This window comes from Penaeus monodon, chromosome 13 (genome assembly GCF_015228065.2).
Source record: "Penaeus monodon isolate SGIC_2016 chromosome 13, NSTDA_Pmon_1, whole genome shotgun sequence".
In the NCBI taxonomy this organism is placed as follows: domain Eukaryota; kingdom Metazoa; phylum Arthropoda; class Malacostraca; order Decapoda; family Penaeidae; genus Penaeus; species Penaeus monodon.
Window position 1 is genome coordinate 8,562,740 of NC_051398.1, and position 23,576 is coordinate 8,586,315.

A 23,576-nucleotide genomic window follows, 5' to 3' on the forward strand; every position below is an offset into this window, starting at 1 on the left:
AATTGCTTGAAAAAGTTAGATGTAGGATTGCGTCAAAATAAGTTATGATTGTAGGAGCAAACGGATGCTAGATCCTGGGTCAAGATATATAATCAGCATAAAATCAGGATTTATCGGGAGTAAAAATGAACCGGTATAAACGCCTCCCGATATTTACTGTGAAATATGATAACTTATATACCATTCTGTAGGCCTATATCTCTAGCTGCATAATATTCTGGGGTTTGTTGTGGATCCAAATTTGGTACACAGAGGGATCAGCTGCGCGAATCAAAAGTTATTTTCAAAGTTTTTTTAAGTCAGGCTGTCAAACATTTCACCTTAGTATGCAGGTATGCGGGCCAGTAATCATGAGTCGACGCGACGAAAACGACCATATGGTTATCATATAGGCGTAGGAGGCTATTTCATTAATTATAAAAGTAATCATCTTAATAGACGAAGCTCGAGACAAATACAATACATCAAATGTGAGATTCCTCGCCAAGATGATATCAGAAGTGCATTAATTGAGAATGAAAATAATATTCTGCACTCACGTGGTCTCTCGTTACCAGCCTCCCTGGAAAGAGAATCAAGTGAGCAAGTGTATCAATATTGTGAATTCTTTAGAGGGTGAATTAACATGCTCGGCTGAGAATAGGGATTATACGTACATTACACATGTTGATTTTAGTGATATAACTTTGCGCTTTGCTGACGAAATTTTCGTATAACGATAGCTTTTACCAATTGTTGTCTATAGTTGGCGGGGGTACATGCAGGAAAACCTCTGTAATGAGATGTAATTTACACTACCTCTAACTCCCCAGACCAGATTTTTTATTTTTAATTATAGCGTTTCTATTGTGCGATGTCAATACTAAAAAATGTGTATAAGTATGTGTGTTATATATATTGGATGTAGCTACATGTATATATATAGTGATAGATGACAGATATACTAGACAAGATATGATAAGTACTGTTTAATAATAATAAATGATGATATCATAATATATATATATATATATATATATATATATATATACATATACATATATATATATATATATATATACATTCATATGACTATATATATATATATATATATATATATATATATATATATATATATACATATATATATATATATAATATATATTATATATATATATATAACATATATACAAAACAATCCTCCGTGACCAGGACTGGAACCTAGGTCACTCCGGATATGAAACCAGAGACCAGTGCTAAACCAACTATGCCACACGACTCAGCAAAAGGAGTGTGCAGCTGGAATCTCACTAGCTCAATAGTCATTACTTATCTACTTATACTTGAGTAATGATAGCGAAGTTTTACCCCCCCCCATATATATATATATATATATATATATATATATATATATATATATATATATATATATATATATATATATATATATATATATATATATATATATATATATATATATATATATATATATATATATATATATATATATATATGTGTGTGTGTGTGTGTGTGTGTGTGTGTGGGTGGGTGGGTGTGTTTGTGTGTATGTATTTAAGTACACACAAATACACACAGACACACATATATATATACATAAATAATCAGATATATATATATATATATATGTGTGTGTGTGTGTGTGTCTGTGTGTGTGTGTGTGCCCAGAACATGCATACACACACATGTATGTGTGTCTTTATGCACACCCACACACAAACACACGCACACGCACGCACACACACACACACACACGTATATGTAAGCTGAGGAACCCGTCTCCATGCAACAATGCAATTCAACTACAAACGATATGCATATCCATTAGGCTGCCGCCTTAATGAGCTTGCTTGTCTGCTTACCTGGCCTGGGCTGTTTCTCCCTATACATGAATAACTAATTAAATAATGTTTATGGGGCACTTTTCGCAGCCCATTATTAGTTTCTTTTATTAGGTCTTTTACCTGTTTTTAAGTATCCAAGTTAGGCATTTCTTTGTATTATAAATGTGATCAGCGGAGTAACACCGTGGCCGCACTGATTTGCGTTTCGCGAAACCATAGCGACAGTATTTCTCGCACATATTGTGTGTACAAACAAATAGGAAAAGAAATCAGTCTGTTCTGAGACTCATACGTGTTTCTTTCTCCTCCCAAGACAAGGAACTTCACAGTGACGTACCACAACCGTCACAGATTCATACCTAAAAGATGAGTAGTTGGCTGCTCGTTTTATCCACACGTCTACTATTTTACGCCGTATGCACGCTTCTCAAACGCTAACTAAACGCATATTTTGCGAGTGTCTCCGCCGGCCAAGATAGTGTTTTAAATCTTATTCTTAGTTATTTCTTTTTCTTTTTTTTTTCCTTTTATATCTTCGGTGATATTTCATATGATTTTTACTTACGTGTTTTATTGAACTGGTTTTGCTTTTATTTCCAAATAAATATTGTGGACATTTTCGACTACTGCCATACACTAACACTATTAACTTATTAATATATCTTATTACAATATGTATATATACATATGTGTGTGTGTGTGTACGTACATACATACATATATATACATATATATGTACATATATCTGTATGTATATATATATATATTTATATATATATATATATATATATATATATATACATATACATATATATATGTATATATATATATATATATATATATATATATATATATATATATATATGTGTGTGTGTGTGTGTGTGTGTGTACGTATGTGTGTATACGCACAGACGCACACACACTAATACACACACACGCACACATATATATATATATATATATATATATATATATATATATATATGTATATATGTATGTATGTATACGCACACACATATATGTGCATGTGTGTATATCATTATATACATATGTATATATATATGTATATGCATATGTGTGTGTGTGTGCGTTTGTATGTGTGCATATGTACATACATACACACACACACACAAACACACACACACACACACACACACACACACACACACACACACATATATATATATGTATACATATATATATATATATATATGTATATATATATATGTATATATATATATATATATATATATATATATATATATATATATATATATATATGTATATGTATTTATGCCTTTGGCAAACCACGTATGACTGTGGCTGGGGCACCGGGAAGATTTGCTATTATAGGATGTATACTAATGGTATACTGTGTATACTATTACCTGTCATTCTCCATGCACAGTTAAGGCTTTCTCTACAGCGCCAAATACTTCCAATTATTTCAAATTGTGTGGGCGGAACATCGACGCTGTCTGGCGTAAGAAAACCCATGGAGCTAGTGTCATACTGCTTGAACAAAACCAGCCAGCTCTCACACGGAGAGTCCCGTGGCCCATCGGATTGTTCACATGTACAAAAACAAACTAATATGATCATTGTAGTAAATAAGCTCTGAATGGCTTACACCCAATGTCATTTCACATGCTAGAATTGAGGGTTATAACTTAAGTGACAATAACTATGTCGATTTCCTTGCAACATATCATCGGAATAATGATGCGAGTTTATTATACTCGCGAAATCACAGTGTCTGTGGAAGTACTGTGCCTGAAATGTAAGACACTGTGTCACTACAAAAAAGACCGACATCAGGCCATCATTAATTCTTCGTCGAGGCCTTTTAAATCCTTTCTAACCCCAAAAGGGGTTACAGGGGCAAAGACCCTGTATCACCCGATAACGCGTCAGTATTTGTTGCTTGCCTGGGCTCTATCCAGCCGTAATATATGATGTAAAGATTTTGTAGAACAGGGGCTGGGGTGGGGGTGGGGGTAAAGGGGGGCGAAGCACCCTATATAACCTGGAAGCGAGTGGATATATATTGCTTTCCCGTGTATTACCGATATTTTTTTAAAATGTCCCCCCATATTCCATGATATGTATAATATGGGGGGATCGATATCGAAGCTGTGCTTTGTTTGCGAAAGAAATGAGTGCTGGATCCGTTCAAACTAATAAAAATATATTGTTCATCGGAAAATCGTTGTTAGGCGTTATTTCCAAATTTACGAAAATTCGAATATATTGCTCTGGCTGACTCTGTATTTCGCCCGTGTTTATTCGTTCTGTCTGCTCTTAAACAAACTTCTAAGACACTGTAGTACAGTTATTAAGCTCGTTCTTTTTTATATAAAAATAATATGAGATTAATGTAAGTAACTTAAAGCAATTTAAACGACTATTTACTATCCATTTATTAATGCTGCCTATCATGTCATTTCGATTACATATCACTGCCTTTTGAGCCTGGAAGCAAACGTTATACCTTTCTGTATATTATATCATTCTCACATGTGTTTCACTTTCCAACACTGCTCAAGCGGCCACATGAAGAATTACAAAATAAAATGCAAGAAGAATATGGAATTTTAGCGATTTGGCGGTGGGTCGCGCATGCGTGTTGACGAGTTAAAGAGAAAGGTTGGCACGCGCGGATGGGCGGAGCTTCGACTTGTAATTATATGGAATTCTGCAGCAGAAAATGTTCTAGTGATTGCAAGAAATTGCAGGCAAGGACGCTGCATATAAAGCCTAAAGTAAGGAAGTTTTTACCAACTTTCAAATTTCGCCTCTCTTAGGTTTGCATGAAGGTCATTTAGCTCATTTGCAGAGCAGATGGTGTTGACGCCATCAACACTCAATATTTTTTAGGCCTCCTGAAAAAAAGCATTAAGTGTGCTTTGACTAACACCCTGTCTTGCTCACGCATATGAAAGATTTAATTTTCATCTTCTCTTTAATCGCTTTTAGAAAATCAATGATAGTGAGTGAGCGAGCGAGTGCATGAGTGAGTGTCAGCGAGTGAATAAGCGAATGAGTAACTGAGTGAGTGTGAGTGAATGAACGAGTGCGTGAATGAGTGAGAGTGAGCTAGTGACTGAGTGAGAGAGTTGAGTGTGACAAACTGAGAAATCGTTTAAGAACTTACCCTTACTCTCTCCCTCCTCTTGTTCCTCTCCACAAAAAGTTTCTCATTTAAGTCCATAATTCCACACGAGAGAGAGAGAGAGAAAAAAGAAATATAAACAAGAAAAAATATTCCGAAAACGATTTTCATTTCCGTCTCGTTTTTTTTCTCTCTTTCTTTCGGTAACACGCAATGCACAATATTATTCTTTTCACGAATTACCCTCGATTCCCGCAACTTTCAGGACTTTCAGAGAAGAAACTAAACGAAAGATTCAAGAAAACCGAGAAAAGGAAGCAGCTGGAATAAGATGGAATTTGTGCGTCATATAAAGGCGACTTTGCTGTGATTTCTGTCCAATAAATCGCCGTTTTGATATGATAGTGAAGCAGGTGACAGTAATAAAATGATTTCCAACGCGGAAGAAAAGTGATTATTAACACGCAGATATTTTCCGTTATTATTTCTTTACTGTCAGTGACACAAGCTCTATAATTTCTTGTTTATCTTTCGTACATGATTTTTTATATCTCTTAATCATTAGCATTTTTTGTTATAAATTTATTTTTCATATTTTGATAGACATCAGTGCGCGTTTCTATATATATATATTTTTTCTTTTTTCTTTTTTTTTTTCCTTTTTTTTTTTTCTTTTCTTTTCTTTCTTTCTTTTTTAGTCACTACAGAAAACCAAGCTGCAATTCAAAAGGAAACTTAAATAGATTCGGTTGTATAAGTCAGTGAATAGTTTATAACAGTTTGATGGTAATCATAAAAAAGGAAAAACACTACATCCTCATTTTATTTCCAGAAATAGTTTACACAAAAAAATACATGTGAACACTTACCGAGTACGTCGATACAACCATGTGACCAAGTGAACACATTAAGGAAAAAAAAAGACTCTTTAAAATGTATACAGAATCTTCTCTCGAGTATAAGTATAGTCAAATATTATTTGTACCTTCTTTTTGATTTTTAGTTTGAGGGAGCTTCCATGGGAAACAAAATCACCTAATCTTAGGTAGAAAAACAGTCATGGTCCGAAAGTGATAGATGAAATAGCGAAATTCAGAAGTGACAGTGATAACGTTATTTTATATGTATGACTGGATATGGATGTTATAGAAACCGCTTAGTCACAGATACATGTATCACATTTTCCCCTCTTATCTTAACACAGCATTATTATCATCAATTTGTTATTTACATATATTTTTTCACTCTCGCGTACCAATCAGACCAATACAATTGTACTTACTATCAATATTTCCCAGATACAAACTGGATACACAGACAAAGTACATTTAAACGTATACTATTTAAGTCTATTACAATTAGATTTGGAATTGTATGGAATGTTAGGTCACAAACCCAATATTGAGCACTTGCCACGAATCTGGATCCCTGGCACGAGATTAGAAAAAAAAAATAGTAATAGTAAGACGTGTGGTACTGCCATATTTACATGCTTATAAACCGTCCTAGTTAAGAATACTAGATAAGGAGAAGTCCAATATGCGAAGCTTAGCCTCGCCCGGGCTATGCCTTGAGGGGAGCCCGGCTTGTGTCGACTAATGCCGACTCGCTCACGTGTGTCAGCTGCTGCTGACTCGGCTGAACCTAGTCCTTACCCGCCGTGGTGCCCAGCCACAGCAGTAACCTCCGGGCGACAATTGCAACTTCTCGCGCCTGGGCGGGGCGCGAACCGCCGAACCCTCGGATGAGAGGCCGACACGTTACCACTGTACTAGCCCGGAGGCTAGAATACTAGACCCTGTAACCTGTTTATACTCTAGGTAACTGATGCCCTTTTTAAAAGCCACTTTCCCAGCTAGAATCACTACTCATCGAGAGCATAATGCTTATGCCTATTAGTATCCCTCATGTAATTTTTATTCCTCAGAGTAGGCATACCTTCAGAATTTTAACTTGACATCAGTACAGAATTTATCATAACGCTGATCGCAAAATTCGCAGTACTCAAAAAGGTAAAGATGAAGCAAACTTTCATGTTGACAATTGTATTTGCACATGTAATTGCCACTAGTATGTTAATTGTGTTGAGCTTCACGTAATGTCCTCAGTCCAAATTTTATAAATAACTCCAACAAATTTTGATTTTCCTAATAATGTTTATAATCCAGTTTTCGACAGAAAAGTTTCCCTTGCATTTAAACAAAGGGATTTTATAGGATAGCATTTTACGTTCATATTCTCTGCATAACAGTCCAGGTAGATCAATCGTATGCGTCGTCACAGGCCTCTGCCTTATGCACATTATTCTCATTTTCGAATGGTTTGACAAATATCAACATCTCATTCACAACAATAGCAGCAATTCTTATCTTTTCATGGAGAGTGAGAGGCTCACTGCCGATCTATTTTATGAGTTCCCTTGCGTATGTATAATAAGGTATCTGAAACACTTGCCTGTCTCCCTCTTGCTCTCCACGACCCAGTTAGATGTTAACCGCAAATATGTCACAATACTTGGGAAAAAGTACAATTTACCTTCCAGTGTCTTGTCATACAAAAACAAAATTCGCGGAAAAATAATACATAAGACTAAATGATTTGATACTATGTACTATATGGTATTATAAACACGAAATTTCAGAAAAGAAAGACAGTAGCACACAGACGGGGTCAACAGATTGTACTCTTTGCAGAGTGGTCATAAATTTAAAATATTTATAATATTAGCACGGTTGACCACTGTTGTGCCTTAGTAAGCATTGCTCTTGGAAATTTCTTTGGAAAAATGCAGCTTATAAACGTGTAAATATGGTTTTAATGATAATGTTGATGATATTGATAATGATGATGCCGATGCCAATGATAATTACAATACCAATACAGAATTGAAAATCAAGGGCAAATATACATACAAATAGAAAATACTGATAATAACTATAATGGTAAAGATTAACAACAATAATAATTATATCAATAATGGTAATGAACAATAATAATTATAAAATAATAACCACAATAATGCTAAAATGTTACCGACATTAATAAAATATGCAAAACTCTTTATAATTACTGTATTAATATTTATTTACTGTTATGAAAAATCCAAAATTCAGAATGAAAACAATAGCAAATATAACCATTACTACCATTATTACACATCCTCATCAATCACAAACATTAATAACATTCAACATTAATGAAAATGACAATAGTTTTACTCACCGTTAATCCTAACAATGATAGAACAGTAACAACATCAATGGTAATCACGATGGTAATAATGAATAAACACACCAAGACCACCAAATTCTTTTACACCGCTTGTCTCACACTCAAACGCACCGACTCAGTCATATCTATGATTCGAAAGGTTTTTTCTCCTGTTCAACTTCCCGTAGGACTTCTTGGCGCCCTGGAGAGACGCCGTGAGCTCCTCCAGAGGCACGAGCTCCTCCGCCCGGCCTTCCTTCTCGTCTCTGCCGGGTTCGAGCGCCTCCTGCTGCATGCAAAGAGGGAGCCTCGCGTCCTCCCCACCGTTCACCACCACAGTGCCGTCGGTAGGGCTGTCGCAGGGGCTTATCCCACACACGTCGTCGGGTTCACACTGGTTGATGAAGTGGCCTGACTCGGGCGTATAGGCCAAGGTGGGCCTGTATACGATGGAAGGCTTACTGTTCAGCTGCAGACTCTCTCCCGGTGGGTTCTGGAGGCGGAAGCTCTCGCCTATGTTGGGGAAGTCGGTCAGGTCCGTCGCCAGCCTACTTTTGAAGGATGGCCAGCGTGTCCCTGTGGATGGGCCGGTGAGAAATTATTGTGTTTTTTTGTTTACATACATATGATTTCTATATCTACTTGGGATTGATGAATTTATTTGGATAACTGAATTCTATAAGCCATTTGCCTGCAATATAGCCAATATACAAACTGTAGTAGCCAATACACACCAGAGATTAAACTGATTAAAAAAAGACCGAAATCTAATTAAAGTATCTATCAATCTGTGTAAACGAGAGAGAGAGAGGAACAAACACCATATTATCTGCTCATTTAACTCAAGAACAACCACAAACGACACTACACAAACTATTCAACAGTATCACTTGCTCCCCCCCCCCCAAACAACGCAATAATCGCTTATCCCGAACTTGGCACCTTGGGAAACTTGTGATCGATCAGCCCTTCTCAGAAAGTTTAATGACAACGATAAACTAGGGGTTTGGCCAATTGTCATAATCAAAGGTCTTGCTGGACATTTCGGTTTGATCCTAGGAGAAAGGAGGGATTCCATGATAACTAAAACCGGCCGGTTGTTAGTTTGATTCACGAGGGATAAATGCAGTGTAATTCGAAAGTTAGAGTGTGTAATCTTTGTCTAACCTTTGAAATACAAACGACACCAAAAATATTTTTCTGGGTAATAATCTTGTAATTATTATTATTATTTATTTATTTTTTATTATTATTATTATTATTTTTTGTTGTTGTTGTTGAGATCGCGGTTACCGTCATCATAAATACTATTATCATCATTGCATCGAATTTCATCGAAATACACCACATCATAATTATCATAGCCACCTTTATAATCATTACCATCTTCATCATTATAATCACATCGCATCGCATCACACCATAATCATCATTGTCCTTGGACCGCTAATTATGAAAAATAAACGTTAATTATTACGGAAATCGTACTCTCTGGGGGCAGGGTTCATTATGTCCTCATAGGCGGTCGAGGATCACTAATATTAGCACAGAAATTGAGGTCTTTTGCCAGATACCGTCTCCCCACCACAAACCTTCCCTTTTCCGGTTTCAAAACTTTTTTTTTGGTTTGAAAAGGTTGGCCGTTTGAAACCGGGCCCCCGGAAAAAATTAAAAAAAGGTCCAAAAAGGGGGGTTTTGGGCCCCCCCCTTTGTATACGAAAATTTTGGGAAAATTTTTCCTTTCCCCCTTGTTTTAAAAGTTTTTTTTTTTTTTTTTTTTTTTTTTTTTTTTTTTTTTTTTTTTTTTTTTTTTTTTTTTTTTTTTTTTTTTTTTTTTTTTTTTTTTTTTTTTTTTTTTTTTTTTTTTTTTTTTTTTTTTTTTTTTTTTTTTTTTTTTTTTTTTTTTTTTTTTTTTTTTTTTTTTTTTTTTTTTTTTTTTTTTTTTTTTTTTTTTTTTTTTTTTTTTTTTTTTTTTTTTTTTTTTTTCCCCCCCCCCCCCCCCCCCCCCCCCCCCCCCCCCCCCCCCCCCCCCCCCCCCCCCCCCCCCCCCCCCCCCCCCCCCCCCCCCCCCCCCCCCCCCCCCCCCCCCCCCCCCCCCCCCCCCCCCCCCCCCCCCCCCCCCCCCCCCCCCCCCCCCCCCCCCCCCCCCCCCCCCCCCCCCCCCCCCCCCCCCCCCCCCCCCCCCCCCCCCCCCCCCCCCCCCCCCCCCCCCCCCCCCCCCTCCTCCCTTTTTTTCCCTCCCGCCTTTTGGGGGAATCTTTTCCCCCTTCCTCCCCCCTCTTTTGGGTTCTTTTTCCCCCCCTTTCCAAAATTTTGTTTTTTTTTTTCATTTTTTCCTTTCCCCTCTTTTGTTTTTTTTCTTTCTTCCTTTTTCCTAAATTCTATCCTTTCCCCCTTCCCACCCTTTTTCCTTTCCCTTTTTTTTTCCCCCTCTGTTTTGGGGGGGCCCCTTTTCTCTCTTTCTCCCCCCCCCCTCCCTTTCCTTCCTTCCTCCCCCCCTCCCCCCGGGCTTCCTTATCCCCTTCCCCTTTTGGGGCTTTTCTCCCCTTCTCGGTTTTCCTCTTTTCCTTTCCCCCTTCTCTTCTCCTTTTTTTTCCTAAAAAATTTTCCTTTTTCCCCTCCTTTTTTTTTCCTTCTTTTCTTTTTTCTTTTTGTCTTTTTAAATCCGCCCTTTTTTTTTAAAAATTCTTTTTTTTTATTTCTTTTATTTTTTTTTTTTTATTTTTTTTTTTTTTTTTTTCCTTCCTCCCCTTCTTTTCTCTTCTCTTTCTCTCCCCCCCCTTTTCCTGCCCCTTTTAATCTTCCCACTTCTCTTTTCCTTCCCTCCCCCCCCCCTTCCCCTTCCTCCGGTTCTTTTTTTCCTCCCCCCTCCTCTCTTTCTTTTCCCTCATCTTAAAATCCTTTTACCCTTTTCTTTTCCTACCTCTTTTTTCCCCTCTTTTCCTTTTCCTTTTTTTAAAATTTCTTTCTCTCCTCCTTTTTCCTTTTTTCTTTTTCTTCCTTCTTTCTCTTTCTTTCCTCCCCTTTCTCTTTATTTCCCTCTCTCCCCTCTTTTCTTTCTCTCCCCCTCTCTTTCTCTCCCTTTTCTTCTTTTCTCCCCTCTCTCTCTCTCTCCTCTTTTCTCTCTCTCCTTTTTTTCTCCTCTCCCCCTCTTTTCTCTCTCTTCTTTTCCCTTTCCCTTTTTTTCTCTCCTTCTTTCTCTCCTTTTCTCTCTCTCTTTTCCCTCCCTTTTCTCTCGTTTCTCTTCTCCCTTTTTTTCTCCCCTCTCTCTTTTTTCCCCTTCTTTTTTTTCTCTCTCTCCTCCCCCCTCCCCCCTCTCTTCCTCTCCCTTTTTTTTCTCCCCTCCCCCCTCTCTCTCCCCCTTTTCCCCCTCTCTCTTCTTTCCCCTCCTCTTTTCTTTTCTCCCCTCTCTCTCTCTCTCCCCCTTTTCTTTTTCTTCTCCCCCTTTCTCTCTTCTTTTCGTTCTCTCACTCCTCTCTTTCTTTCCCCTTTCTCTCTTTCTCTTTTTCCTTTTCTTTTTCCTTCTTCTTTCCTTCCTCTCTCTCTTTTTCTTCCTCTCCTCTTTCTTTTCCTCTCCTCTCCTCTCTCCCTCTTTCCATCTCTTCCCCCCTTTCCCTCTCCCCTCCTCCCCTCTCCCCCCTTCTCTCTCCCCCTTCTCTCTCCCCCCCCCTCTCTCTCTCTTCCCTCTTTTTTCCCTCTCTCCTCTCCTCCCTCTCCCCCTTCCCCCTCCCCTTTTCTTCTCTCTCTCTTCTCTCCCCCTCTCTCTCTCTCTCTCTCTCTCTCCCCCTCTCTCTTCTCTCTCTACTCTCCTCTCCCCTCTCTCTCTCTCTCTCCTTTTCCCCTCTCTCTCCCCCCTCTCTCTTTTCCTCTCTCTCCCCTGCCCCTTCCTTTTCTTTTCCTCCCCTTTTTCTCTCTCTCCTCTCTCTCCCCCTCTCTCTCTTTTCTCCCCCTCCCTCTCTCTCTTCCTCTCTCTCTCTCCCCCTCCCCCTCTCTCTCCCCTCCCCTCCCTCTCTCCCCTTCTCTCTCCTTCTCTCTCTCTCTCTCTCCCCTCTCTCCTCCCCTCTTTTTTTTTCCCCCTCCCCTTTCCCTCCCCTCTTTTTCTCCCCTTTTCCTCTTTTTCTCTCTCCCCCTTTTTTTTTTTCCCCCCTCTCCCCCTTTTCTCTCCCCCTCTCTTTCTCTTCGACCTCTTTTTCTCTCTTTCTTTTTCTTCGTCCCTTTTTTTCCTTTTCCCCTCTTTTTCTCCTCTTTCTCCCCTTACTTCTCCCCTCCCCTCCCTCTCTCTCTCTCTATTCCCTCTCTCTCTCTCCTCCCCCCTCTACTTTTCCCCTCTCTCTCTCTCTCCTTTTCTCTCTTTTTTTTCCTCTTCTCTTCCCTCTCTCTTCTCCCCTTTTTTTCTTTTTTCTCTCCTCCCCTTTTCCCCCTTTTCCTCTTCTTTTTCCCCCTTTTTTCTCTCTCTCTCCTCTCTCTTTTTTTTTCTCTCTCCCCTTTTCTTTTTTTCTCTCCTCTCCCTTTTTTCCTCCCCTTTTTCCCTTTTCTCTCTCTCTTTCTCTTTCTTTTCCCCTCCCTTTTCTCCTTTTCTTTCCCTCTCTCCTCCTCTTTTTTCTCTTTCCCTTCTTTTCTCTCTTCCTCTCTTTTCCTCTCTTTTCCCTTTTTCTCTCTCTCCCCCTTTCTTTTCTTTTCCTCTCTCTCCCCTCTTTTTCCTTTTCTCTCTCCCTCTTCTCTCTCTCTCTTCTCTCTTTTCTTTCTCTCTTCTCTCTTTTCCCCTCTCTTTCCCCTTCTCCCCCTTCTCTCTCTTTCTCCCCCCCCCTTTTTTCTCTTCTTTTCTCTTTCTTTTTCTCTTTTTTCTCTTTTCCCCGCTCTCTCTTCTCCCTTTTTCCTCTCTCTTTTCTCTTTCTCTCCCCCCTTTTTTCCCCTCTTCTCTCCTCTTTTCCCCCCTCTCTCTCTTTTTCTCTTCCCCCCCTTCCCCTTTCCCCCTTTTTTCCTCTTCTCTCTTCCTCTTCTCTCCCCTCTTTTCCCCCCCCCCCTCTCTCTCTCCCCTTTTCCCCTCTCTCTCTTTCTTTCCCCCCTTCTCTCCTCTCTCTCTCTTTTTAACTCCTCCCTCTTCTCCTCTCTTTTTTTTTTTTTTTTCTCTCCCCTCCTCCTCTCTCTCTCCCCTTTTCTCTCTTCCCTCCCCTCTTCTCTCTCTCTCCTCTCTCCCCCTTCTCTCTCCTCCCCTCTCTCCTCTTTTTCCCTCTCTCTCTTCTCTCTCTCCTCTTCTCCTCCCTCTCTCCTCTCCCCCTCCCTCCTCTCTCTCTTTTCTCCACTCTTCTCTCTCCTCTCCTCTTTTTCTCTCCCCCCCCCCCTTCTCTCTCTCTCTCTCATCCTCTCTCTCTCTCCTTTTTTTTCCTCTTCTTTTCCCCCTCTTCCTTCCTTCTCTCTCTTCTCATTTTTTTTTCTCTTCTCTTCTCTTTCCCCTCTCCCCTCTCTCTCCCCTTCTTCTTCTCCTCTTTTTCTCTCTTCTCCCCCCTCTTTTTCTCCCCCTTTCTCCCCCTCCCCCCTCTTTTCTCCTCCCCTCTCTTTTTTCCCCTCCTCCTCTTTTTCTCTCTCTCTTTTTCCTCTCTCTCCCTTTCCCTCTCTCCTTTTCTCTTCTTTTCTCTTTTTCTTTCTCTCTCCTCTTTCTCTTTTCCCCCTCTCTTTTTTTTCTCTTTCCCCTTCTTTCTCTCTCTCCTCTCTTTCTCTCTCTCCCTTTTTCCCGCTCTTTTTCCTCTCTCTTTTCTCTCTTTTTCTCTTTCTTTTTTTTTCCCCCTTTTCTTTTTTTTTCCCCTTTTCTCTCCCCCCTTTTTTTTCCTTCTTCCCTCTCTTTTCTCCCCTTTTCCCTCCCCCTTTTTCTCTCTCTTTTTCTCCTCTTTTCTTTTCCCCTCTTCCTTTTTCTCTTTTTCTCTCTCTCCTCTCTTCTCTCTCTTTTCCTTTTTTTTCGCTTTCTTCTTCTCTCCCTCTCTCCTCCCCCCTTCTCCCCTCCCTCTTTTTTCTCTCTCCTCCCCCCTTCTCTCTCCTCTCTCTTTTCCTCTCTTCCCCTCTCCCCTTTTCTCCCCCTTTTCTCTCTTTTTCTTCCTCTCTCTCTCTCCCCTCTTTCTCCCCTCCTCTCTCCTCTTCCTCTCTTCCTTTTCTCTTTTTCTTTTTCCCTTTTTCCTCTTTCTTCTCCCCCTTTCCCTTCTTTCTTCTTTTCTTTTTCTCTTTTTCTCCTCTCTCTCTCCCCTTCTTCTCCCCTTCTTCTCTCTCTCTCTCCCCCCTCTCTCTCTCTTCTCTCTCTCTCTCTCCTCTCTTTTCCATCTCTCTCTTTTCCCCTTTCCCCTCTCCTTTTCTCTTCCTTTTCCCTTCTTTTTTCCTCCCCTTTCTTCTCTTCTCTCTTTTCTCCCCTTTCTTTTTTCCCCCTTTCTCCTCCCCTCTCCCTCTCCCCTTCCCTCTCTTTTCCCTCCTTTCTCTTTCTCCCTTTCTCTCCCCTCTCCCTTTCCCTCCCCCCCCCTCCCCCCTCTCTCCCCTCCTCTCTCTCCCCCCTCTCTCTTCTCTCTCCCCTCCCCTTTTCCTCCCCTCTTTTTCTCTCTCCCTCTTTTTTTCTTTTTCTTCTCTCTCTCTCTTTTCTCTTCTCTCTTCTTCCCCTCTCTCCCCTCTTTTCCATTCTCTTTTCTTCTCTTTTCTCTCTCTCTCTCCCCTCTCTTTTTTTTTCTCTCTCTTTTCCCTCTTCTCTCTCCCCATCCCCCATCTTCCCCCTTCTCCCCTCTCTCCTCTCTTTTTCCCCTCTTCTCTCCCCCTCCCCTTCCCCCTTCTCCCCCTCTCTCTTTCCCCTCTCTCCCCTTCCCCCCTCTCTTCCTCCTCTCTCTTTTCCTTTTCTTCTCCCTCTTTCTCTCCTCTCTTCTCATCTCCTCTCTCCCCCCCCTCCCTCTCTCTCTCTCTCTTTCCTCGCTTTTTCCTCTCCCTTTTTTCCTCCCCTTTCTCTCTTTTTCCTCTTTTTCTTTCTCCTCCCCTCCTCTCTCTTTCCTCTCTCTCTCTTTTCTCTCTCCCCCTTTCTCTCTCCTCTTCTTTTCCTCTCTCTCTCTCATTCCTCTCTCCTCCTCTCTTCTCTTTTCTCCCCTTTTTCCTCTCCTCCCTCTCTATCATCTATCTCTTCTCTTCTTTTTCTTTCTTCTTTTTCCTTCTCTCTCTTTTCTCTTCTCTTTTTCCTCTTCTTTTTCCCCCTCCCCTTCTCCCCTTCCCTCTCTTTTCCTTTTCTTTTCTCTCTTCTTTTCTCTTTTTCCCTCCCCTTCCCCCTCTCCCCCCCCTTTCCCTCTCTCTCTTTTTCTCCTCTTTTTTCTCCCCCTCCCCCTTTTCCCCTTCCCCCCCTCCCCCCCCCCTTCTCTCTCTCTCTCTTCTCCCTCCCCTTTTATCTCTCCCCTCTTTTTTCTCTTCCTCTTCTTTTCTTTTCTCTTTTCCCCCCTCTTTTTCCTTCTCTTTCTCTTTCTTTCTCCCCTCCCCTCATCCCCTGGGTTCTCTTTTCTCTCTCTCCTTTTCCGGTCTCCCCCCTTTTTCTCCCCCTTTTCCCCTTTTCCTCTTTTCCCCCTCTTTTTCTTCCCCTCTCTCCTCCTCGCCCTTCTCTCTCTCCCCTCTCTCTCTCTCTCTCCATCCGGGTTCTCTCTCCCCCCCTCCCCTCTCTCTCTCCTTTCCTTTTCTTCTCCCCTCTCTCTCTTTTCTCCCCTTTTCTCTCTCTCCCTTTTCTCCCCTCTCTCTTTTCCCCCTTCTTCTTTTTCTCTTCTTCTTTCTTTTCCCCCTTCCCCTTCTTTTCTCCCCCTCTTCCTCCCCTCTCCCCTTGCTTTTCCCTCTCTTCTCTCTCTCTATCTCTCTCTCTCCCCTCCCTTTCTCTTCTCTCCCCTTCTCCCTCTTCTCCCCTCCCCCTCTCTTTTCCTTCCCTCTCCCTCCCCCTTTTTCCTCTCCTTCTCTTTTCCCTCTCTTTTTCCCCTTTCTCTCTTTTCCTCACCCCTTTTTTTTCTCTCCCCTCCCCCTTCGTCCTCTCCCCCTCTCTCCCCTCTCTTCTCCTCTCTTTTCCTTTCTCCCCCTCCCCCTCTCCTCTCTCTCTCTTTTTCCCCCTCTCTCTCTCTCTCTTTCACTTTTTTCCCTTTATCTTTTCTTTCCCTTTTCTCTCTCTTTTTCTTTTTCCTCTCCCCTTTTTTCTTTCTCTCTCCTCCCCCTCCCCTCTTTTTCTTCCCCCCTCTTTCTTCTCTCCCTCTCCCTCCCCCCCCCCCTTTTCTCTCCCTTTCCCCTACCTCTCCCCCTTTTTTTCTTTTCTTTTTCTTTTTCTCTCTTCTTTTTTTTCTCTTTCTTTTTGGTTTTTCCTCCTCTCTCTCTCTCTCTTCTCCCCTTCCCCCCCCCCCCCCTTTCCCCCCTTCTTTTCTCTCTCTCTCGTCCCCTCTCCTCTCCCCTTCTCTCTCTCTCTTTTCTCTCCCCTTTTCCCCTCTCTCTCTCTTCTCTCTCTCCCCCCCCTCCCCTCCCCTCTCCCTTCTTTTTTTTCCCCTTTCCCTCTTTCTCTCCTTTTTTCTCTCCTTTTTCTCTTCTCTCTCTCTCTTTTTCTCTCTCTTTTTTTCTTTCTCTCTCTCTATTTCTCTCTCTCCTCTCTTCTCTTTTCTTCTCTTCCCCTTTCTCTCTCTCTTTTCTTATCCCCTCTCTTTTTTCCCCCTCTCTCTTCTCCCCCCCCCTCTTTTTCTTTTACTCTTCTCCCCTTCTTTTTCCCCTTTCCCCTCTTTCTCTCTATCTCCCCCTCTTTCTCTCTTTTCCTTTCTCTTTTCTCTTTTTCTCTCTCTCTTCCTCTCCCCTTCGTTTTTCCCCTTCTCTCTTTTTTCCCCCCTTTTCTTCTTTTTCTTTTTTTCTCCCCTTTTCTTTCTCCCCCCGCTCTCCCCCTCTTCCTCCCCTCCCCCCCTCTCTCTTTCCCCCCCCCTCTCTCTCCCCCCTTCTGGTTTCCCCCCTTTTTTTTCTCCTCTCTCCCCTTCTCTCAAAAAAAAAATCTTCTTTTCCCCCTCCTCTCCCCTCCCCTTCTCCCCTCTTCCTCTTCTCCTCCCCCGTTTCTCCCCCTTTTTCTCTTCTCCCTCTTTTCTCTCCCCTTTTTTCTCTCTCCTTTCCCCTCCCCCCCCCCTCTCTCTTTCCCCCCCCCCCCTTTTCTTCCCCCCCTCTCTCCTTCTCTCCCCTCTCTTCTCTCCCCCTTTTCTTTTTTTTTTCTCTTTTCCCCGTCTTTCCTCTCTCTCTCTCTTCTCTCTCCCTTTTCTTTTCTCTCCCTTTTCCCCTCTCCTTCCTCCCCTTTTCCTCTCTTCTTCCTCTCTTTTCTCCTGTTTTTCTCCTCCTCTCCGTCTCTCTTTTTCTCTCTCCCCCCCTCTCCCCTCTTCTTTTTCCTCTTCTCTCTTCCCCTCTTTTTTTCTCTTTTTTCCCCTTTTGTCTTTCTCTCTTTTCCCCTCTTTTCTCTCTTTTTTCTCTTTTCTCTCTTTTTCCCCTCTTTCCCTCTTTTTCTCTCTTCTCCCCTTTTTTTCTCCTTTTTTTTTCCCCTCTCTTTTCCTCTCCTCTCTCCTCTCCCCTCTTCTCTCTCGTCCCCTCTCCTTTTCCCTTTCTTTTTTCATTCTCCCCTGGGCTCCTCTCTCCCCTCTCTCTCTCTCTTCCCCCCTTCATCTCGTTCTCTCCCCTCTTCTCTCTCTCTTCTCCCCCTTCCCCCTTCCCCTCTCTCTTTTCTCTTTCCCCTTTTTCCCCCTTTTTTTCTCCTTTCTCTCTTTTCCCCTTTCCCCCCCTCTCTCTCTCTTTCTCCCCTCTCTCTCCCTCTCTCTCTCCTCCTTCCCCTTTCTCCCCTCCCTCTTCTCCCCTTCTCTCTTTTTCCCCTTTTTTTTTGTTTTTCTCTCTTTTTTTTCTCTTTTTCTTTTTCTCCTCTTTTTTTTTTTTTTTCCCCTTTTTTTCTCTTTCTTTTTTTCTTTTTCCCTCTCTTTTTCTCTTTCCCCCTTTCTCTTTTTTTCATCTTTTTCTCTCTTCTCTCTCTCCCCCTCTCCCCTCTCTCCTCCCCTCCCCTCTCTCTTCTTTTCAGTTCTCTCTCTCTCCCTCCCCCTCTCTCTTCTCTCTCTCTCTCTCTCCCCCGTTTTTTCCTTTTTTCCCCCTTTCCCCCTTTTCTCCTTTCTTTTCTCTCCCTTCCTCCCTTTTTCTTTTTCTCTCTTTTTTCTCCTTTTCTCTCCCCTTTTTTCTTCCCCCTCTTCCCTTCCTTTCTCTTTTCTTTCTCTTCCCTCCCTCCTCTCTTTCCTCCTCTCTTTCTCTCTCTCTCCTCCCCTTCTCTCCCTCTCTCTTCCCCTCCCCCGTTTCTCTCTTTTCTTTTTCCCCTTTTTCCTCTTTTTCCTTTTTCCCCTTTTCCTTTTTTTTCTCCCTTTTCTCTTTTTCTCTCTATCTTCCTCTTTTTCTCTTCTCTCTTTTTTCTCTTCTCTCCTCTCTTCTCTCTCTCTCCTTCTCCCCCTTTCTCTCTTTCTTCTCATTTCCCCCTTTTTTTTTCTCCCCCCCCCCCTTTTTCCCCCTTTCCCCCTTTTCTCTTCCTCTCCCCTCTCTCTTCTCCCTCTCTCCCCCTTTGTTCTCCCTCTCCCCTCTCTCTCTCTCTCCTTCTCTTCCCCCTTTTTTTTCTCCTCTCTTCCCCTCTCGCCCCTCTTCTTCTCCTTTTCTTCTCCTCTCCCCTCTCTTCTCCTTTTTCTTCTTTTCCTCTCTCTTCTTTCCCCTCCCCTTTTCCCCTTCCCCCTTCCCTCTCGTCTTTCCTCTTCTCTCTCTCTTTCCTTCTCTCGCCTCTCCTCTTCTCTTCTCTTCTCTTCTCTCTCCCCCCTTTTCTCTTTCCTTTTCCTTTCTCTCTATTTTTTCTCTTTTCTTTTTCTCCTCTCCTCTCTTCTCCTCCTCTCTTCTCTCTCTCTCTCTCTCCCTCTTCCCCCCCCCCTCTCTTTTTCTCCCTCTCCCCCTCTCTTCTCTCTTCCCCCCCCTCCATCTTTTCTTCTCTCTTCCCCCTTTTTTTCCTTCTTCTTTTCTTCTTTTTTTCTCTCTTCTTTTCTTCTCTCTTCCCTTCTCCCCTTTTCTCTTGTCCCCTCTCCTCCCCCTTTCCCCTTTCCCTTTCTTTCTTCTCTCTTCTCTCTCTCCCCTTTCTCCCTCTCTTTTCTTTTCTCTCCCTCTCCCCCCCGCCCCCCCTCTCTCCTCTCCCCTTCTCCCCTCTCTCTCCTCTTCCCCCCCCTCATTTTTCCTTCTCTTTTCTGCTTTTTTTCCTTCTTCTCTCTTCTCCCCCTTTTCTCTTTTTTTCTCCCCCTCCCCCTCTTTTTCCCCCTCACCCTTTTCCCCTCCCTCTCTCTCTCATCTCCCCTCTTTTCTCTCTCTCTTCTCCTCTTCCTTCTTTCTTTCTCTTTCCCCTCTCTTCTCCTCTTTCTTTTTTTTCTCTTTCTCTCTTTTTTTTCTTTTCTCTTTTTCTTTTTTTTCTCTCTTTTTTTTCTTTTCCCCCTTTTCTCTTTTTTTCCTCCTTTCTCTTTTTTCTTCTCTCTTTTTTTTTCTCTTTTCCTCTTTTCCCCCCTCTCTCTTTTCCTCCTCTTTTTTCCCCTTCCTCAAACCCCTTTCTTTTTCTCCCTCCTCCCCTTTTTTTCTCTTTTCCCCCCCTTTTCTCGTTTCCTCCTTTTCCCTCTTTCTCCCCTTTTTTTCTCCCCCTTTTTCCTTTTTCTTTTCCCTCTCTCCTCTCTCCTCTTTCCTCTCCCCCTCTCTCTCTCCCCCTCTCTTCCCTTTCCTCTCACTTTTCCTCTCCCCCTCTCTCTCTCCTCTCTCTCTTCCCCTTTTCCTCTCTCTCCCCCCTCTCTCTCCCCCCCCCTCTCTCCCTCTCTCTCCCCCCCCTTTTTTTTTCTTTTCCCCCCCCCTCTCTCCCCTTTTCTCTCCCCCCTCTCTCTCTCCTGTTTTTCTCCCCCCTCTTCTCCCCTCCTTTTTCCCTTTTCCCCCTCCTCTCTCTTTTTCTCTCTTCTCTCCCCCCTCTCTCTCTCTCTTCCTCCCCCTCTCTCTCTCTCTTCCCCCCTCTCTCCTCCCCCCCTCTCTCCTCTCGTTCTCTCTCTCTCCCCTCCTCTCCCTCTCCCCCCTCTCTCTCCTCTCTCTCTCCCCTCTCCTCTCTTCCCTCTCTCTCTCTTCCCCCCCTCTCCCCTCCCCCTCCCTCTCTCTTCTCTCTCTCTCTCTCTTCTCTCCTCTCTCCCCCTTTCCAATCTCTCTCTCTCCCCTCTCTCTCTCTCTCTCTCTCTCTCTCAATGCAAGATGTTGAACGAACTCAGGTATCCTGAGTTTCAAAAAATAATGATAAATTTAGGAAGAACTTGCTCTTAATATTGATGCCGACATAAATATCAAATGTAAATCTGCATGAAAATATTTTTTGGTAGTTTTTTTTTTAATGAAACACGGTAACATACACACAATTTGTTATTTGTTAATTTTCTTTTTGGGCGTACTTTTTTTAAATTGGGGTTAAAATGTTTTGAGGGACCCCCCTAAGAAATTTGGAGAAAGTGGGAAAAAGGGGGAAAAGTGAGGGGGGATAAAAAGAAAAAAAGAGAGATAGAGAGAGAGAGAGAGAGAGAGAGAGAGAGAGAGAGAGGAAAAGAAGAGAGAGAGGGGAGAGAAAGAGAGGGGATGGAGGGAAGGGGGAAAGGGGAAAAAGGGGAGGGAGAGAAAGAGAAAAAAAGAAGAAGAGGGAAAGGGAGAGGGAGGGAGAGGGAGGGGGAAAAGGGGAGAGGGGGAAAGAGAGTAGAATAAAAGAGAGAGAAAAGAGAGAGAAAGAAAAAAAAAGAGAGGGGGAAACAAGGGAGAGAGGAGTAAAGAGAGTGAGAGGACAGAGAGAAGGAGATAGTGAAAGAGAGAGAGAATTAGAGGAAGAAAATATAGAGAACGAGGCAAAGGAGAGAAGGTAGATTGAGAGAGAAGAGAGAGAGAGAGAGGAGAGAGGAAGAGAGTGAGAGAGAGATAATATTAGAGTAAATTAAAGGAAGGGGAGAAGAAAACCCCGAAAGAGTATAGAGGGTAATGTGTAGATTTGGAGTTTTAGATTATGTTTAAATTATTTGTTTTTTTTTTTTTTTAAGTACAAGAAAAGATATGAACAAAATAGCAGGAGCAAACACAAGATATCTATATACCCAACTGTTAAGAAACATCTAAACTCTGGGTAAGTAAGAACAAACAAACACAAAAAACACGTGGCCGGTAATAGACAATTTAGAGCCAAAATAGACAGATCATTACTTATAAATTACTTATAATATTAAGATTACTTACAACTTCATGCAGTTGTCTTCTGAAAATATTGGGTAATATAAGTAATACACTTTTCCAGCCAATGATTTGTGTGTGTGTGTGTGTGTGTTGTGTGTGTGTGTGTGTGTGTGTGTGTGTGTGTGTGTGTGTGTGTGTGTGTGTGTGTGTGTGTGTGTGTGTGTGTGTGTGTGTGCGCGTGTGTGAGTGTGTGTGTGTGTGCGTGTGTGAGTGTGTGCGTGTACGTGTGTGTCTGTGTGCGTGTGCGTGTTCGTGTATCGTATTTGCCAGCTTATAAGACGCGTTTCATCGTAAAAGTTTCAACGTACACATCTCGGATTTGATAAAGTAATCCTTTTACGTAAATATATTAAACTGAAATGAACACACTGAGTTGGTAAAGTCATTAAAGAAATTATTATATGCCGGAAAATATCTTTATGTACCTTCCGGATCTCAGGAAAACACAACCAATGTCAGACTTAACATTACCATGAATGAAAATGAAGTGTTAAAAAAAATCCAGCTCCCAGTGGTTAAAAAAAATGACGCTGTTTCCTAAAAAAAAAAAATAATAATAATAATAATTTAAAAAATAAAATAAAATAAAATAAAAAAATTACGTCTCTAAAGAGGTAAAAGATCGTCATGTATATATTTTACAGGCTGGCAAATACGGTATTTCGTATGTGGCAGAATAGATATATTATACTTAATTCCTTATACCCAAATATATAGCAATGGCTCAAAATCTCTCTATATATAAATGTATATATAGGAGGTAACTCAATAATATAATTAATGCAAAACTTCATATACGGATAAATACAGTGTCTAGTTTTAAAGAAAAATATCCTTGAAATAGATAAATCAACAGAAAGTAATTAAAAAGTGGTTTTCTCCCTAGGGTACGAAACTTAAATTATTTCCGGGCGTGACAGCTTCCAAAATACAGTAATGGAGTTGCGAAACACTGCAAAAGTTGCATTGAAAACGGAGAAAACTTGTGTAGATGGATGGAAATAAAACTACAACTATATATATGAGTAAATAAATGAATAAATAAACATATTCTTAATATAAATTAATAAACAGACAAACATGGAGAGAATGACATGAAACTATGAAAAGAAAATATAAAGAAAGAAAAGACTTGAAACAAGGTGTTTATCAACATAATTAAAACATTATTAAAGACCTTTATTTCTACATTAAGATATGAATTCCTTAGCTCTATCTTAGTCCCATCCTCTCCCTACATCCTCACAGCCAATAATCAGTTACCAGCTTCAAGTCACCAATTACCAGTTGCCAATTACCAGATTACCAATCACCAGATTAAGAGGTAAGAGTTTACCATTACCCGCTATCGGTCACATTTACCAAAATTTTTAGAAACCCAATTACCAAATTCCCCAAACATCATTACCAGCTACCATTACCAGTCACCAGTTACCAACAACCAATCATCAATTCCCATCTTCCAATTACCAGTCACCAATTACCAGCTACCAATCACCCATTTCCCAATCACCATCCACCATGCACCAGCACCCAATCACCCCAATCACCAAACCGCCTCTGCAAGATCACAAATCCTCACCCACGGCAAGGGAGAAAATGCTAACCTGAGACACTGCTGCAAGAATTGGAGCGCCTGTCCCAAAACGTACTTGTAAACGAGCGAAACAGGTGGCGTAAGCGTTTCCGTACTGGCGTGTTGTAAGCGTGGTACAGTATATCGGTGTAAATAGCGGGTGCGCTTGCTCGAGCGGCAGCACAAAGACGGCGATCCATGAGAAGACCTGGTGGGGGATAGGGGAGGGAGGGGAGTTAGGGGAATGGGGATGTTAGTGGGTGGTGGTGGGGGGGTGGTGATGAGTGGTGAGTGCGAATGGTGGTGGGGGGTGATGCGGTGGTGGGGAGGCTGTGGGGTGAGGGTGGGGGGGTGGTGATGAGTGGTGGTTGATGGTGGTGGGGGTGGGTGGGTACATGGTGGTGTGATGGTGGTGCGGGGGGTGAATGGAGTGGTGGTGATGGTAGGTGGAGGGTGATGATGGTGGGGGGCGGGGTGATTGTTGGTTTGGTGTCGGGGGTGATGAGTGGTGGTGATGGTGGTGGGGGGGTGATGAGTGGTGGTGATG

General features: G+C 41.9%; 2 protein-coding genes across 2 annotated transcripts in view; both read right to left on the reverse strand.

The window, feature by feature from the left end:
* LOC119579863 (phenoloxidase 1-like) overlaps positions 1-3,656 on the reverse strand; it is a 12,492-nt gene extending 8,836 nt beyond the window's left edge. The window contains 5 exon segments of the mRNA XM_037927714.1: positions 540-562; positions 730-772; positions 3,230-3,319; positions 3,432-3,491; positions 3,581-3,656. Of these exon segments, the coding sequence (XP_037783642.1) occupies positions 540-562; positions 730-772; positions 3,230-3,319; positions 3,432-3,491; positions 3,581-3,656 (292 nt within the window).
* Positions 3,657-6,614: 2,958 nt separating this feature from the next.
* Positions 6,615-23,576, reverse strand: part of LOC119579865 — a 20,266-nt gene continuing 3,304 nt past the window's right edge. Inside the window, exons 2-3 of the mRNA XM_037927715.1 lie at positions 23,061-23,237; positions 6,615-8,739 (exon numbers count right to left, since the gene is read on the reverse strand). Of these exons, the coding sequence (XP_037783643.1) occupies positions 8,300-8,739; positions 23,061-23,237 (617 nt within the window). The 3' untranslated portion in view covers positions 6,615-8,299. The remainder of the gene's footprint in view (positions 8,740-23,060; positions 23,238-23,576) is intronic.